The sequence below is a fragment of the Ochlerotatus camptorhynchus genome, unplaced genomic scaffold, assembly GCF_037179485.1.
Source record: "Ochlerotatus camptorhynchus isolate MF236.1 unplaced genomic scaffold, CSIRO-AGI_Acam_v1.1 ptg000434l, whole genome shotgun sequence".
NCBI lineage: Eukaryota > Metazoa > Arthropoda > Insecta > Diptera > Culicidae > Ochlerotatus > Ochlerotatus camptorhynchus.
The window spans coordinates 3,646,608-3,662,137 of NW_027040920.1; the positions used below are offsets into that span (position 1 = coordinate 3,646,608).

Consider the following 15,530-nt stretch of genomic DNA (forward strand, 5'->3'; position numbering starts at 1 on the left):
AGATCTTAGCCTCGCCCAGTAATCGGAAATTGACTCTAGAGTACTTACCGACGATCCAATCTGTAGCGTTGTGAGCTGCGGCATCATCCCGTACGGGACACCTGCCGCCGGGTTATCACTGGACATGATCATCGACACGCCCCTTGGCTGTACATTCGTGACCGTATCCGTTTTGTAGGGCGTACCGACGCTAAGATGTGGTGCCTGCATTTGCATGTACTGCTGTAAATAAAGAGCCGAAATAAGAGTGTTAGGCAGATTTTTAAGATGATTCCCCACGCAACCAACCTGATCGTCAACCTGCGCCATCGGTTGGGTCATCATATAGCTCGGTACCCACTGGGAACCGGGAACGGCATAGCCGCCCACTTGCGGAGCACTGAACCGTCCGTACGGCATACCGATGTGGGCACCCACGTTCACGCCGATTCCGTTCTGCTGTAGGTTCGGATCATACGTCACCGGAATACCTTCGGCACCGTCACGCCAGGTCCGTGCGTTCGGATCTGGACTCTTGAAGGGGTTCTTTTTCTTCGAGCCACCGTCGGCGAATTTCACTAGCAGCGGTTCCTTGGCGCCCTGCAGCTGAGTACCGTTGAAGATCTGGATAATCTGTTCGCACTTTTCCCGCGATTCCATCCGGGCGAAACCGACACCTGTTGCGGGAAGGATACAAAAAGGCGGTTCGAATTAGACAAATGGCAACCGGTATCCTTAAATAATAAACATTGAATTTGACTCCGATTTACTGTTTTGGACAGCTCGTTTCGCATTCCATTAATTTTCCTCCAATCAAACTAATTCAAACGTGCGAGTAGCATTTGGGGTTTTTCAAAGTCTTGCAGCCCATGACGAATGTTTTAAAACCTCGACAAAACTCAGAATGTTGCATACTGCCGCACTTCACAAGCCCCTTCCATACACTGAACGAAAACATCCGCAATACATACTTCGAATGATTATTGCATTGGTCGAGCCCTTTAACAATATTGCCGATTGCCTTATGGTTGAATTCGTCATCGGCTGATGAGCATCCATATGACTGTCATCCAAATAAAGGATGATATTTATTGGTAAATTGGCTGTAAAACATACAGCACTCAGAGGACAACAATTTAAGACTACATTTCCATATTGAATATCCATGAACAGCCATTCCATCATGGATACAAAAATCGTTTGTTGGTATAAGAAACTTCCTCCACCACAAAATAGACGATCTTCGGTTCCAATGTTCGTACCACTTCTGATAGCGATAACAATATTTCCACCTCGTTTGTCAGCTCAGATCAGCAAATGACGGTCGATAGAATTATTTACATCATTGTTTTGAATAATTTGCGTTATGGGGCTGAACCAATACCATACGCATTTCAATTTGAGATAAAAATCATTCTACATAGAGCATTACATATTTCAACTGAGTTCCGTTCGCTTCTCGTATCAATGTTCATTCTGCATTCGAGAGGAGCATTATCTGATTACAAAACAACCGTCATACGGTTGCAGCTATCATTCGAAAAAGCGATTTCAATGTTTCGATTTGAATGGTCTGAGGTTTCATTCGAAAAGAGGATGATGCTTTGGTACAGTGTAGCGAAAATCATCAAGCCGATAAAATCGCATTTTACGTTTGCTTCTCACCATTGCTTCTAATATGATGGGACAACAAATTTGGCTGTCTTTCGAAACTTTTTTCAGAAAAAAGTTGTTGAGTTCATCCAGTATTACGGAAACTCAGTTTTGACAAACAATAGTTATGGGACCATTCAATGGTTGTTAAACACTACACAGACTAGTACGGACCAGTTCCCAACACATAATTGGTAATATGACTCGAAAGACTTGGCTCATGCATCGAAGGTTGTAGGTCATTTGGCTCAAAGTCGTTTGGAATAATGTCGTTTGGCATAACGGTCATTTGGCATAAAGTTTTTTGGCATAACAGTCGATTGGCATAACATTTTGAATAAACAGGAACAGTTCTTTCAAGTTGTTATATTCTTGGATTTCTGTGAAGAACTAGCCAATGGCTAAAATTCACATTAATGAAAAATAAAAAATGAATGTTCTTGATTGACCATTATGCCAAACATCCATTATGTCATATGACTTTAGGCCAAACGGCATTATGTCAAACGGATTTAGGCCAAACGTTGGACAATCGCATCGAAGGACAAATCTGCTGTAAAAACATTACCTTAAAATATGTTACCCACTGATATCCGAAAGCCTTTGAAATTTGACTAATTTATATGTTTTGAAGTTTTTTTTTCAAGTTTTAGAATCTTAAAATTTAGCTCCCGATGTCTCGGAATCTTGTAAATTTCAAGAGCCACATGTGAAAAGGGCATACAAGCTTTTTGTAAACAAACCTTTGTAGGCCCTCTTCTCGCCAACCGAGGGTCGCCCACGCAAACTAACAACATAATCGGGAAGGGGAAACCTTCCCCTATCCGGCGATGTTGATGGTTTGCGTTGGTGTCATATGGGTGGCGAGAAAAGGGCATAAGAATGTTTGTTTATAAAAGCTTGTATGCCCTTTTCACATGTTGTTCTTGATTTGAGTATTTGTAGAAATCCTTTTTTTTCTAAACTGGTGCTGTAAATTCAGCCTACTGATCATTCTTGTATGAAAATGGTTCCAAACGTAAACACACCCTATAGGTTTCTTTAAAGAGCCTGAATTTATAAAGATACGACATCTTATCCATTTGACAGGTATTCTGCACAATTGGAATGACTTTTCCTATGACTGACAGTTAATCGATCGTTCCAATTTTGACATGTCGTCTCTTTATAAATTCAGGCTCTTTAGGTTTCTTATTGCTTGTTTACGTTTGGAACCAGTTATGCGAGGTAGGCGACGACTGTTCGTATTTGACAACCACCTCCCTCCCTTGGTTCCCACTGAGTCGATTGGTATATTACGACACTCGGTCGCTGAGGGTGAAACCACTGGGTAGTCTTTAAGGGCTGTAAAGTGAGTCCGTGTCCCAGCGCTTTGTGTGAGTCGGTAGGCAACATGACAGGCACGACAGCAAAGCATAAATCTCGCGTAACTTTTCGAAAAATCCTAAGTAACAAATGTAAACAAATCGAGTTAGTCGATACATAGAGGTAACTCTAAGACTCGAAGAAAAGTGCTCAACTTTTTGGCTCAGCTCTGGTACTCTCTTCGGTCCCAAGCTAATCGATGCACCCCTCGAAACATAGGAAAATCCACGAATCCCTCATTTTATTTGTCAAATTTTCATAGCGAATCAAAACAAACATAGTGTATTTAGTACTAGAATTTCGACTAGAATGGGGTACATTAGTCAAGTAGTGAGACAATTTAAAATCGTTTGTTTCCACCGGTTGCCTCTACCATTGTATGTGATACAAAAACACTCATCCAAATTTATCTTAATTTATTTAAGATAATCATAGGTCAAAAATTGTCCAATGTACAGTTTGAAATTATGGGTACGTGATTGTTATTTCGGACATTTGGACTGTCTAACATGATTGGTGCTTATTTTCTAAAGGCAGGGCATGGAAAACAAATCTAAGGTACTCTATTCTGAATCTAGTAAAGTTCGCACTCGAAGAAAATACAACACTATCTTTTGTGTATAACTTTTTATTGCATGGGTAAAACATGATGAAATTATGAGTAAAACTAGTTCAGAGTGTAATGTTTACATGTGCAAAATCTCGTCACAATCGGTCAAGTGGTTATCGAGATGGCTTCCAAGCAAGAAATGCTTCGACACACAATTAAGGGCACGGTCGTGGAAAATTCAGGCCAGTTCCATAGGTGGATCACGAAACAGTTTGAAATCGACAATTCGACCGTGTCCCGTGTGGTAAAATCGTTCAAGGAGACCCAGACGACCCAGCGGCGAGCTGGTAGCGGAAGAAAAGCGAAGACGACCGACCCCGTGAACGCAAGGAGGTGACTTTAAGCGCAATCCGAACCTTTCGTTTCGGGACGTGGCCAAGAGGGCTTGGAGATTTTTATCGGCGAATCTCGCCTGGATGTTCCGGAGAAGTTCCGGAAGAAGAAGGTCGACAAATTTGCCTATCACCTTTCCGAAAGTGGTATTGGTTTGCGTGGGCGTACTTTGGTTCGTGTGTAAAGGGTCTTAGAGAGTTTGTTTACAAATGCTTTTGTGCCGTTATCTTATGTTATGCCTGATATGTACTTTGGCTGAGTCACGCAAATGCTGTAAAACTGCTGTGGCCAATTCAACTGATTTTAGCTCAGATGGTAAAGGCACAGCTACAAAGCAAGACCATGCTGGAGGTGGCTGGGTTCGCTTCCCAGTCCGGTCTACGAATTTTTCGGGTTGGAAAATTTCTCGAATTCCCTGGGTATAGAGTATGATTGTACTTGCCTAGGCTTACCATATCAAAAACTTGAAAAGGAGGACATTTCATTTGAGGTTTGGAGATTAAGGAGGACAATGATTCCTTTTCTTAACATTAAAGGAGGACAATGAGTTTTTATCAAACGTTTAAATAATATGTGCGCTATCACAAAATTCATGATTTGCTAAGGTTCAATTCATAACTTGTGGTAGATATTAATTTAATTCATCTTCTAGTTTTACTTCTGAAAAATGCATCAAACTAGCCTTCATAATTCATGTTTGATACTTGGAATGCTCTCGTCTAGCTGATTTGCATGAAAACTGCAGCTTTACAGCTTTAAAATCATCCCAGCCTTTATCATGTACAAAAATCAGGATACATGTCATCGCTGATTGAAACCAACATGGAACATCTAAGCAACCTGTTAAATTTACCAGAGAGTTTATCGAACATTATAACTTATTTTCGAAATGCCAAATTTAAGTAAAAATACAGAAAAATTGATGAATTTTCACTGACTCTTCGAAAATAATATATAATGTTCGAAAATCGATCTGTTGTTGATCGTCCGATTTTCGAGAAATTGATTGTCAAAATTGATTCCTGGTTTGTCTGAAATATGCAGGTTTATTTAAAAAAATTCCATCCGTCAAATTTAGGTTAAATTCACGAAATGGACAGCAGCCTAAATGTGGGGAGTTGACAGCTGTAGTATACTCCAAGTCCCACCATCGAATGGCATTTGCTAGATAAGATAAAGTTGCGACATAATTAAACAAATAAGCTCTGCAAACAACGCTTTTTGAAAACAATTTTATTAATATGTTACTGGAATTAAAAAGGAGGACATTTTTGGGCAAAAGGAGGACGTAGAATAATTATTGAAAAAGGAGGACATGTCCTCCTTTAGGATACCATATGGTAACCCTATACTTGCCACACAATTATACTAATGCAAAAATGGTACAGGAATCGAAAACTCTCAATTACAGGTATACTTCCATATAACTTAACTGTCACTTTTGACTTCCATCGCTGATTTTTCGTAAACGATCATTCAAACAAGCAAAGTTATAACATCATCGGACAGATGAGATAATTCCACATCTATTGGTAATATTAATTTGTATGATTCAATTGCTATTAGGGAGATATTGACGATGGAAGTCAAAAGTGACAGTTACGTTATATCGAGGTATACCTGTAATAACTGTGGAAGTGCATCTGAAACACTAAGTTGAGAGCACGCATTAAGCTAATATGCGATAAGCAATAAGCTTGAAATGCGAAAAAGAAGAAGTGTTTGAAAAGAGCTGTTGTCAGACGCCAGAAGGAGATTGCATATTTGACGTTTGCATTGTGTGAGGAGTACTATCGAAGTAAAGTGCTTCTTCCACTCCTTGACAGCATTGTGAACTAGCATCAGGACTCGTTGGTTCCATCCAGGAACTTGCAACTCTAGAGCAAGAACCGATTATAAATCTTGCAAATCTTTATGACATGGGGTTATTCGACTTAGCAATCGAAGTAGTACCATTCAAGTCGAAATTCTAGTAGGGTAAAATTCGCCTTCGGAAATATCTTAACCTATTATCCGCAGGGTGTAAACAACGTCCTTGAGAGCTCTATTTTGGCATTTGACATTGTGTTTCAGAGCATCTATTGGCCAAATTTGAGTGACTTTGTTTACCCCCTGATGATAATAGGTTAAAGTATTGCCGAAGTCGACATTTCCTCTACTACATTCGATATGTTTGTTTTGATTCGCTATGAAAGTTTGACAGATACAATGAGGGGTTCGTGGATTTTCCTATGTTTCGAGGGGTGCATCGAGTAGCTTGGGACCGAAGAGAGTACCAGAACTGAGCCAAAAAGTTGAGCACGTTTCTTCGGGACCTTCTGGTCTTACAGCTACCTCTATGGTAGTACTATAGTGTCCAACTATTTTGAGCTTGATCGTTTCGAATGGTGCTTTCAATAATTGCAATGGAACATTTACACCTACCATAGTCAAGTATGGTATGACAACTTTTTATGTGACAACCTGTATAGCTGAAAGGTTATTTTCATCATGTCTTTTATTATGGTATTTAGGTTTCTGAAGTCGAAGTACTGCCGTAGACGAAGCCGATGAAAGTAAGGTTTTTCAATCTTAAAATTTCAGCAAACTTTATTTTAAAAATCGCACTAAACCGAGCACTAAACCTATTTTTGAAGATTTTTTCATTACTCCTCAGTTTTAAAACCTCAGATCGAAATCCTGACTGTACTGATAATAATCACATAACATATGTGGAACTCGATCATCAAAAATCGACCCGATTTAAGTAATTTAAAGTGGTATAGTAGGCCATCGATCTGTCAAATTGATTATACCAGCTGTAAAATGAGAAAGGGAATCAAGGGGGTAGTCGATTCTATTTAAATAATTATAACCTTATGTCTTTATTTTTCCTTAACTATTTATATACTTTATTCATAACTATACAACTAGCTTTAACATACTCATCACCTTGATTCACAGCAAAAAATAGATTTACGTTTGCATAAAAAGTAGACAATTTTTGCCGATTTTTTATGCTATGACCTGCCACCCAACGATTAATCCTGAAATGTCATTGTAAGTTACCATATGTTAACTGTACACAGTCTTCTAACTCTAAGTTTGAGCGGGTATATTTTTCAATTTTCTTTCTGTAAACTTAGAAAAAAAATGTATGTACCATCATAACGTTGACAAGTTTACTTACTTAAAGAACAGTGAACAATTTTCCAACATACAACAATAATTGAATCTTCAAATTGGTTGCAGTAAATTACATTCAATTAACGTACTTTCCGTATGAATGCAATGCTATTCAACCAGGTCGAAGAGACGAAGAAATATTACATTGCTATAAAAATGAAATCCAATCTATGCGTGAAAAGACGGCGGCTCGCTGGTACCATGGTGGAGTGAAGAAATAAAACAAAGTCCGCTAGACTTAATGTAGGGAAAACGCTCCTATAGTTGCGGTACGTTAGAAGCGTTAGGTTCCTATAGTTGTGCATGGAGACTCAATACACAAATATAGGAACCTAACGCTTCTAACGTAACGCAACTATAGGAGCGTTTACCCTACAGATTGTCCGATGCTTATGGGATTTTACCACGCCAGTGACAAGGCCTATAGACGAGTGCACGGATGGATTTGAGTTCACTCACTCGACAAAAAGTGACACAACAGCGGGGCCCTGTTTACTGAAAATGAACACATGAATAATACTCGCGTAACATTTGAAACGGATCTATCAACTTATGTACACAAAATTTGTTAAGCGTTTTTCGCGCGAACCGAATACGCTCACGCAAACTAACAACACCATCAGGCAGAGGAAATTCTCCCCTTTCCGATAGTGCTCTTGGTTTGCGTGGGCGTACTTCGGATCTCGTCAAAAGGACCTAGCAAATTATTTACAAAAGTTGATAGGCCCTTTTCAAATGTTACGCGAGCATTATTCATGTGTTCATTGTTAGTAAACAGGGCCCCGCTGTTGTGTAGAAAAAATTTTCAGTAGATTAACTTAAGTTCACCTGTGCACAGGTCTATACCAACAGCAGCGTTTGACAGTACGCAGCATGTCCCGGGCTCAAATCGTTTATTTTGCTGTGGTGGGCCCGCTGTCACGGTATAACATGTTGCCTATGCGCCTGCCACTGGGCTGGATTATACCATAGGAGTAAAGAGTTGCAGAGTCGTCGTCAACGTCAATGCCTACTGAGCATGCAACCATATATCTGCTTTTCTTTCTAAGAGCTAATGTCGCAAACGTTTAACAATTACTAACCACAATGATTGTGTAGAGGGAGAGTCCCCCTTTCAGATAGAATTGGTGGCTTACATGGATACGAGAAATTCACGAAAGAAGCAGTTGTTTACGTTTTCGAAATCGGTCCTTATGAACGCTCAGTGTCGTTATCACGAAAATTGTATTTTGACAGATCGATGGCCAACTATACCAGTTATACCACAACAACAACACAACAAAGGGGTCATCTTTTAGTCAGTTAAACAGCAATACGTAATAAAACAATACATGTAAATTAAACATACAACGAAGTAAACTTAAATTCTTCAAGTGTTCTTGAAGAAGCATCGAATAAATCTATATATTCTTCATGTACTCCTGCTGTGAAGTTGTCTTGAGAACCATAAAAATACAAGTTGAATAAAACCTACCAGTTTTAAGAAAGTTTTATTTATCTATAAAAAAACAATTTTGAGTGATGAATATACTATAGCTTCAAGTGAATGGGAATCATTAGTTTTTGTACTTATTGAACATGTAATACATGTAATACTGCCCTGTAAAATTTACTGTTAATATCAACTATACAATCGAAGATAAAAGCATATAGCAATTAAAATAATTTGAAATAAAAAAGATTTAAAAATGATTAAATAAAAACAAAAATCATAAATTATTTTGAAAAAAAATACCGACAGAGTTGAAGTTAGCTGGCTAATCATTATTTTTTTTAGTATTTTGTTAAAAAAAATCAAGCTTTGATCGATATTTTATACAATATTTCTATTGGATATTCAATCGTGTAAGTATGGCGACGATCTTTTGCATGCAAAAGCATCATCAAATCGCCATTAATTATTTATTGACTTGGTTAAAATAATAATAAGTGAACTTAGTATCATACAAGATCACTTATTCTCAAATAAAATTATTTTGCGCTATACAAAGCTATTCACTCTCCATTAAACCAACTTTAAAAATAATTGGTTTTATTCGAGATTTTATAGAAATCTTGAAAAGGAAGACCCACCGTGCTGCGTGAGCAGCAGTTTGACCTAAGAGGAAGAGGTGACAATTGGCTTCTTCCTCTTTTATTTCTATCTCTATCTCTAGCTTTATCTATCTCTATCTCTATCTTACGCACATGAAATCGGCCAATCAGGAGCTGGTTCACGGTTGACAGAAAAGTGGTTCATTTTCGCCCCCGTATTGTCATCTCTTCTCTTAGGTTTGACAGCTGTTTATTTACGTTTGTACCTGTACGAAACTTTTTATACGCGTCGTCAGTTTTCTTCATTCAACCAGGTAATAATTCAGTTTTTAATGACTTCAAGCGAACACTAACTATGTTTCTTTGTTCATAGGATGCCTTTCAAGGTTGTGCAAACCATTGGGGACGGAGAAACCTGCCTGAGTGTTGTTCCCAGTGGATGGGAATCAAAAGGGATTTTACGCTGGCCCAAAAAGCACCTTGTTAGAAAGCTGTCGCAGGTGGAAACATCCTTGCCTGGAGAAAATTGGGAACGCATGAATTGTGTGAACAAACGTGAGTTCAATACACGTTATGAAGCCGATTTGGAAGTCGATCGGATGGAAAGCAAATCAGACACCGAAGTGGAAGACCTCCGAGCGTTGGCATCACCTGCGAAGAAAGTCAGGAATGTGACCAAAACTTCCGATGCATTGGTAATCCATCCAAATTAATGTTGATTGATATTGAACATGATTTGCCAATATCCGAACAGAGTTGTGAGAGACATTTTCCGATACCATGCTGCCAATAAACTTGCGTAAATCAATGTATTCTTCAAGGACTTTATTACAGCACTTATGAAGTAGATTTATTACCATTATCAGACAACATCCTTAAGTGTTGATAAGAGTTGTGATAAGCATGAATATTCTCAAGTAAAACGAAGTTTTATTTGTGTTCTCCAAGGGATTCTCTAGGATATTATAAAACCGAAACCTTACCTTACCTGAAGTTACATAAAACCAATATTACTCAATCAAAACCGCCAATTCTTATCGAAATCAACTATAAAACCTGAATAAATGAAATTATCTTTGGGAATACTCAAAATCGTCTTGAAGTTCAGATCAAGTGACCTATTCCATCAGTAAGCATTGGGATGATGTCTTTAGCAGCAAAACATATCCATTTGCGTATCCATTACGATCGATTTTCATGTATACACTTAATTCTGTTTTTGTGCGTTTTTTTTTTCGTCCTTATCTAAATTGCACCCAATCTAAGTGCAACTTTTTTGTTTTTCCAAAAATCAGAAAAAAATCTTAGTAAAATATGGTGGTATTCAGGGTTCTACTTTTTCGAAGCTCTAAAATGAACTCGAGTTTTGTTTCATACAACGTGTTCAACGCATCATTTCTATAACGCCTAGCTAAACTATCAGCACGAAACGAAAATGAAAAAGAAGCACACTTACAACGAAAGGCTGGCTGTGGATTTTCTCGTCGTTGCTTTACTTAAAGCTTTCAATGAAATTAACGTCGATTATCGAGTTGAAACGAAACCTCATCATGGCTTTCAATCCTTTTCACCGATACTCTATCCCCGCTCTTTCAATTTGTTTAATATCTGTTATGACTCGTTTTCGTCACTTTTTTTTAGATCTTTATGTGGATGGAAGATAAATTAAACATATTACGTGTAATCAGTGATCGGCATCATTAGAAAATTGATATTTTTCCACTCTCATACGCTGTCAATATCACGTGTGGTATTAGAGCAAAATATTGATTGTATAAGCTCCTTTGATATTGCGAGACTATTCACAACCAGGCATGGAAAATCATTTACATTCATTTCGTGCATTCATTTACATTCATTTGCCCCTAACCTTTTTCATCAACAGAATTCCGCAAAATGATCTATGGAGCTTTTGTAGGTTTTATTAGTAGCTACAACTTTTGCCCATAACTCAAATCCGAGTCAATTTTGCTACATGAGAGCGGCTAAGCGATTTTGTCATTTATCTCACCGACTCTTCGTTAAACACTCTTCGCGAAAAGGCTATCAAGAAATCGCTCATTGTGCCTCTGTCAAAGCTAAATTTGTAGAGTTTTTTGTGTCAAACACAAACTTTACAATCTTTTCTTGTTGCTTAGACATACCAAATATCATCATACTATCTTATTATTCCATAATTTAATAAAATATTTTTTTTAGTCAAAATAAATGGAAGGCACCCTGCTTGCAATATCAACCGCAGCTGTTTGCTTGTTGATTTTTGTCCACAAAAAAAAATCAATCAATCAATAAATAAATATATATTTTCATTTTCCGTCATATACGTCATGAAACCTCCGTTGATGTGTTTCATGAAAGACTAAACTATCAAAGTCAAGCGCTACTTCACTCGTCCGCTTCACCGAAGCACCGAAACAAAGAGCAATGAAGCGACGGCAGAAAGAGAGACAGGCGATTGAAAATTTGTTTGTAGACGCCAATTGAGGTTCTCGAATGCAACAGAAAAAGAAAGCTAGCAGACTCTTCGTCACATCGATTTTGTCGATTGAAGTTGATATTGTGACGCCCTGGTGGTATTGACATTTCTATACTTGTCCTAAATGAGGACAAACATAAGTATAGGCAGGTTTTCTTGGTTTTCCAAATCGTCCTGGTGTTCAAATCAAATGATCTACTATAGCAACCCCGTATGCATGGTTGCGAAACATGTCCAATCATATATAGAGAGCTGATGCACATAATGAACAATGAATCGTAAATATCTTCGGGCTATTCTGGAGTTATTTTTTCACAAAATGGACACCTAAAATTAAGACAATAACAAACTAAACCCATCCATACTCACCCTTGGACTGTGCATTCTGGTCGCGCAGAATTCTGGTCGAGATCACCTGGCCGTATTTGGATAGTAAGTTCTCTACATCCGTTTCCTTGTAGGTTAGTGGTAGATTAGCAATGTACAAGTTGGTAGGATCCTGCTCTTGTTGCTGTAAACCATCATCATCATCATCATCATCGTGGTCCACGGTTGTTGTTTCGGATTGTTTATCGCGATTTTTTTTTGTGGTGGTTATTTGTTTAAGGTAGTGAAAAAATGATTTGAAAGAAAAGAATGATAAAAGTTAATTAGTACGTCTTCTTCAAGCTTTCGATGGCTAGCGCTTTTCTATGGTTTTTTTGGGGGGGATTTGTCCTGACCGAGCAATATTTTCCGGAAGAACTTGAATGAAAGTGGGGAGAGATTTTGCTTGAACTTTGAATGATGGAAGAACGTAGAGGACCCTAGCGAGTAAAACGAGCCGTTACTTTTATAATACTGGAGTGTTACTTTTTCTTTGTTTGAAAATTGAGAAATGAAGAGGAAACAGTTTTCTTTTCTACTGAGGTAAATTGTTTCGTACATTTGGGGGGAATCCTTTGAAAAACGGTGACCAAGTGAAAAATGCTTTAAGGGTACGTGCCGAGCGTCTTTTGATGGTGACGTTTAATCTTCTTGCGGTCGAGAGAAAAAAAAACGACGGACACAGAGAGACATGTAGAGTAAGGGGCGTAGAACGTAATGAGAAGTGTTACGGATTACATTTTTTTTGTTGGTTGGTCGGTGACCGAGGGGAACTAAATTAGTTGGAATGATGGATCAAAGAGAATATGACATATTCGTTTAGCTTCTGAAGGTTCTCCTAGCATAAAAAAAAACAAATGGTCCCTAGCATAGAATTACGCGTGACCTAAGAGAGACTGAGCTAGCCCTGTACTTAATTTACTAATAAAATGTATATAGTTTGTTTTGGCCGGCACACGATTGTATTCGTTGTTTTTTTTTAATTATAATGGTAGTAAGTTGCTAGCGGTAGTTATATAATAGTGATGGTAGTAGAACACACTTTTACATAGTATTTACTGTATACATTACTTGCTGAGCTTTAAACTGAAGGGGTTAACGCTAGGTAATTAGAAACTGGCTATTTGAGCAGAAGTTAGAAATTGATTCTTTTTTTTTATTGTTGGTTAATACATTGTGACTATTCGTTAGCTATAGACCTATACCGTCGAAATGAACGAACAAAACTTCAAACTGCCTAGCACTATTTATCAATACTATATACACAGTTTAACGAGAAAACACTAGAGACTACCTAAATTCCCTTTAATGATATTGTCATTATTTGAGTATTTTTGTTTTGTTTTGTACATATAAGCTAGAGACTATTAAAGTAATTGTATTTTGGTCAAAATCAAACCCCTACAACCTAGGCTACGATGGACGATTGAGAGAGAGAAAGGGTCTTTAAAACACAACATAAACAAAGTTATCTATACACTACTACTGGTTTGGCTATAATTTTTCCGAGAGATCCCTGATTCTTCTCATAAACGGTTGATTGGATATTTTTGGTTGAGGGCTTTCGCAGTACAGGGTGTTAGTAAACTGATGCAAGGGATTAGTACTGGCTTCGTTTTGTACAGCACGTTCCGTTGGGAGGAGAAGTTAACGATCGACGTTAGAAGATTGGTGTACGAGCTTGTGGGTGATATTTGATTATTTTAAGGTAGTCGTATGCTTTACATATGTACAGATATTAGCGAACAATGGAAGTTGGGATGTTCATCCTGAAGAGGGAGTTGAGGTTTAAAGGGGATTTGAGTTGTGAGAGAAAATTCAGAAGCACTAGTTAATTAATGATAGCACATAGACGATGCTAGCACGTTCAAAAGACGATTTAATTTAATGAGCAGCAACGAGGTGAATAGTGAAAAGTTGGGCAGGACGCTTGACCAAGTGGATAATATTCCGAAACAGAGAATTTAGATTATGAGAAATGGGAAGCCCCAATTCCAAAGTCCTCTCCTGATCCTATCAGCAAACAAAAATGTAACCCCTCTAACCTCCTCTAACCGCCAGGCAACTCCTATTGGAGCCAGATTGAAGGGAGTTTTACATAGTTAGAAAAGTAGCTCACGGCACCGTGAAGCTCCCGAGATTGAGCCGAAAAAGAGAATTAAGTTAAGATAACTGGCAAACTATTTTACGGATGGCAAAAGAGGCATATCAATATTAAAAGGCTGTTTTAATCCGACGGTCATTTCGCCGAATTTCAATTTTTGTGGACCTCAATATTAATTGAAAGAGCAGTTGGGAACATGGCGCCCTCTAGGTCTTTTAAGAAAAATATTGAAAATATCGCCAAAACCTACGGTTAGTAGTTAAGAGAATTTCTGCGATATTACTTTTTAGGCAAATATTTCCCCGGCTTAATGACTTTTGGCGAAATTACCGGCGATGAAATAACATACTCCCTTTTATACAAGCTGGGGCTAAAGTTGATTGTTTACCGTAAGAAACAATTTAGGAAAAAACACAACATTTCATGCAGTTATCAGTTAGCCTTGATCGCTAAGAGATATTTATTCATATCCAGAACGAGACATCTTAAGTTCTCGATAGCTCGCAAACAATTAAAATTTTAAAATTGGTTTAACAAGTATCTTTTCGAAAAATAAACTGATCAAAACAGTTAGGGGAGATGTACCAGTTGTGGTCATATGATCCTATTATGGCGTGTTTCAAAAGATTACCAACATGGTTGATTTTCGCAACAGAAGTCGTTAGTAAAAAAAAAGTTACGGCGATTTATTTTGTGTGCAAAAAACCGGAAAATTTTGATTTGCACAAGATTATAGCCATATTCGAAAAAAATATTTGGTACACTTCATAGCTTTAATTTTTACCCAATTGCTTCTAAAATCGATATTTTTTACAAAAATGTTGAAATCTTCATACATCTTTTTTTTAAATAACTTTTTCCCCATAGGAACTTAATAACTCGCTAGAATTTCTCAGTGCGTTTGCTGTTGCTTTTGATTACAACAAATTCTAGAAAATTGTATCGCTTAGCTGTAGCAATGCAAAGAGAAAATCGATGAAGAGAATCGATCATCGCGTATACGCCCTTATGCATGCTCACTGTCGAATTGTCAAAATCAGAAGCGATCCTCAAAAGCAAAATAATCAAGTTCATTTTGGGCAAAAGTGATTAAAAGAGCTTAAAACATCGATATTATCATCAATTCAGCTTGAGGTAATAATTTTCCATCTGCAGCACTATATTTGTGTGAATTGAAAATTAAAATTTTGCATTTGATCCTCACAATCATCCCCATCAAGATGAAAACGGATATTAATATTGAAAACAACACATGCGATAATAAACATCCAGCCACGAATGAACAAAAGCAAAAGTTGACTTTGATACTCAGAGGTTGCCTTGATCAAGAGAATTTTGTTATGCCAAAATTAAAATTGTTAAAGTTGTCTTCGTTTTCAGCTAAGTTGAGTGTAGAAGTAATGATTTTTATCAGCACTGGTCCACTGGTCCAGGCAAAATGGCGA

General features: G+C 37.7%; 1 protein-coding gene across 9 annotated transcripts in view; it reads right to left on the minus strand.

The window, feature by feature from the left end:
- Window positions 1-15,530, minus strand: part of shep (alan shepard) — a 584,228-nt gene that overhangs the window by 2,573 nt on the left and 566,125 nt on the right. For 5 of the 9 annotated variants that reach the window (XM_065234643.1, XM_065234641.1, XM_065234640.1 and 2 more), the window contains 2 exons: window positions 11,985-12,126; window positions 49-656 (listed from right to left, as the gene is read on the minus strand). In XM_065234643.1, the coding sequence (XP_065090715.1) occupies window positions 49-656; window positions 11,985-12,126 (750 nt within the window). The remainder of the gene's footprint in view (window positions 1-48; window positions 657-11,984; window positions 12,127-15,530) is intronic. The other 4 variants (XM_065234647.1, XM_065234645.1, XM_065234646.1 and 1 more) reach the window with 2 other exon arrangements.